The following is a 2,153-nucleotide window of genomic DNA, read 5'->3' on the forward strand; positions in this document are numbered from 1 at the left end:
AAATAAAAAATAACAAAACATTTCATCATAATTAATGATAATTCATATAATAATGATATAAATGAAAATGAAATATAAATGAAATACAAATAAAAAGAACAATCAAATAATGAGAAATAAATGATGATAATTAATAATAAATTAAAATAAAAGAAAGAGAAATTAGAAATGTTAGAGAAATAATAAATAATGATATCATTTTAAATCATTCTGATAATTGTGATAATATAAAGACAGAGAAAAAATGAAGAGATAAATCAAAACAAACACTAATATAATAATAAGATGAAATAGCAATAAGAAAGGTAGAAAAAGATAAATAATAACAAAGAATAACAATACAAAATGATACCAATTCATTAACAAAAGAAATTTAACAATGAAAGAAATAGAAGAAAAGAAACTGATAATAAATACACAAGAATGGTAATGATAATATCAATATTTGATATGAAAATAAATAAAACTAGAAGAATGAAAAAAATAAAGAATAAGAAGAAGTTAATATAAATAATACATAATAAACAAACAATAAGAAATGAAACTACATAGAATAAAGAAATAGAATAATGAATGAAGTGTTGATCTAGAATAATTTGTAAATAGAAATTATAATAAAAGTAATAAACACTAATCCAAACAGTAATTTCTATCAATGTGTTATTGAATGAAGAGAAGATTAAATAATTCAAAAAAACATTGTAATTAAAACATGATGGATATCATAGAACATTGTTTCTATAATAATATAATATTTTGTAGAGACACTAACTAATATTGATGGTATTAAACTTAAAAAAACAAAGAACAATAGAAGATAATTCAATCTATACTTAATTAACTTGTTTTTATTTAAAAAATATATTTAGATATTCAAACTATCTCTTTGCTTCTTTACACCTTTATTTATTATTATTTATTTTATTAAACAAAATTAAATATTAAATTAATCTTTCTTCAATTAGATAATTAATGTGATTATTCCAATTATTATTAGGACTATGCTTATTGTCATTCCTGGTGTTCCATTATTTGGATTTGGTGGATAAACACATACATTTTCAATGCAATTATTATTGATATAATCAAATTTATATCCTAAATCACAATAGGCTAGTACACATTTTGTACTCCATTCTCCATTATCTCCACATTCATATCCTCCATGTCCATGTTCTATATTAATTTCTTTATCACATCTACTATCTCTTTTAACTAATCTTTTATTCTTTGGATTACATTTTGTTTTATACTTTTCAACTATCTTCTTTGTTTCTTCTTTTATTATTTCGTCTCTATTATAGACACTGCTACTAATATGTATTCTTTCATCAACAATATCTGTTAGAAATTCACTAGGAATATTCTCGTTGTAATTATAATTATGTTTGTATCTTTCTAAAATACTTATTTTAAGATTATATCCATATTGTTTTAAAATATTATCTTTATCTATATCACTAACATAAATAGCATTACTTGATGATAATCCTACTTCAAATTCATCATCTGTACCATATAGGTCACCACCATATCCTACAATAATAGCACTTCCCCATTCTTTTAATCCTTTTGCTAATGTCGAACAACCAGAATAACAAAGAGGATCCGTATAAACTACTATTTCTGTTGGTTTTCTTGGTTTTCTCATTAATTTCATTTGTTCCCATTTCATAACTGAAGGTTGTGAAACTTTATGTTCAATATCACCATAATTAATAATATTTGGATTTGTATACCACTCTCCAAGTACTTCTGGACTTACATAACTTTCTCTTACTTTACATGTGTGTGGGTCATATAAAATATTTCCATATTCTCTTTTCATTATACTTTCTGTAAAATTTGATATTCTCCCAGAAACAATCATATCAACATCATCATATGGTGATAATATCTTTTCTATCCATTGTGAATAAATTGATTTTTCTTCATCATTCGCTGAGAATACGACCTGAATTGGATAATCATTAGAGTCAAATAAATCAATACATTTTGAAACTGTTTCTTCATATGATTTTATATAGCTTTTTTCAGGACTAAATGAAAGAATCTCAAATACATTAATATTATCTGAAGACTGACAATGTACACTATCATCATTTGAAGCATAATATTGATTTCTTCCTTGTTCTCTTTTCATTCTTTTAATC

At 23.0% G+C, this 2,153-nt stretch overlaps 1 protein-coding gene across 1 annotated transcript in view, besides 6 other annotated features; it reads right to left on the reverse strand.

The window, feature by feature from the left end:
- Positions 1–104: a repeat region.
- Positions 105–126: 22 nt separating this feature from the next.
- Positions 127–152: a sequence feature (AT_rich).
- Positions 153–224: 72 nt separating this feature from the next.
- Positions 225–345: a microsatellite.
- A 19-nt stretch (positions 346–364) lies between these two features.
- Positions 365–547: a microsatellite.
- Positions 548–845: 298 nt separating this feature from the next.
- Positions 846–868: a sequence feature (AT_rich).
- A 33-nt stretch (positions 869–901) lies between these two features.
- Positions 902–951: a sequence feature (AT_rich).
- Positions 952–961: 10 nt separating this feature from the next.
- EDI_145010 (uncharacterized protein) overlaps positions 962–2,153 on the reverse strand; it is a gene marked incomplete at both ends in the record, with an annotated part of 1,911 nt that continues 719 nt past the window's right edge. The window contains one exon of the mRNA XM_001733169.1: positions 962–2,153. This exon is cut by the window's right edge and continues 719 nt beyond it. Within this exon, the coding sequence (XP_001733221.1) occupies positions 962–2,153 (1,192 nt within the window).

Source organism: Entamoeba dispar, genomic scaffold, assembly GCF_000209125.1.
Source record: "Entamoeba dispar SAW760 scf_1105229457589 genomic scaffold, whole genome shotgun sequence".
NCBI lineage: Eukaryota > Evosea > Mastigamoebida > Endamoebidae > Entamoeba > Entamoeba dispar.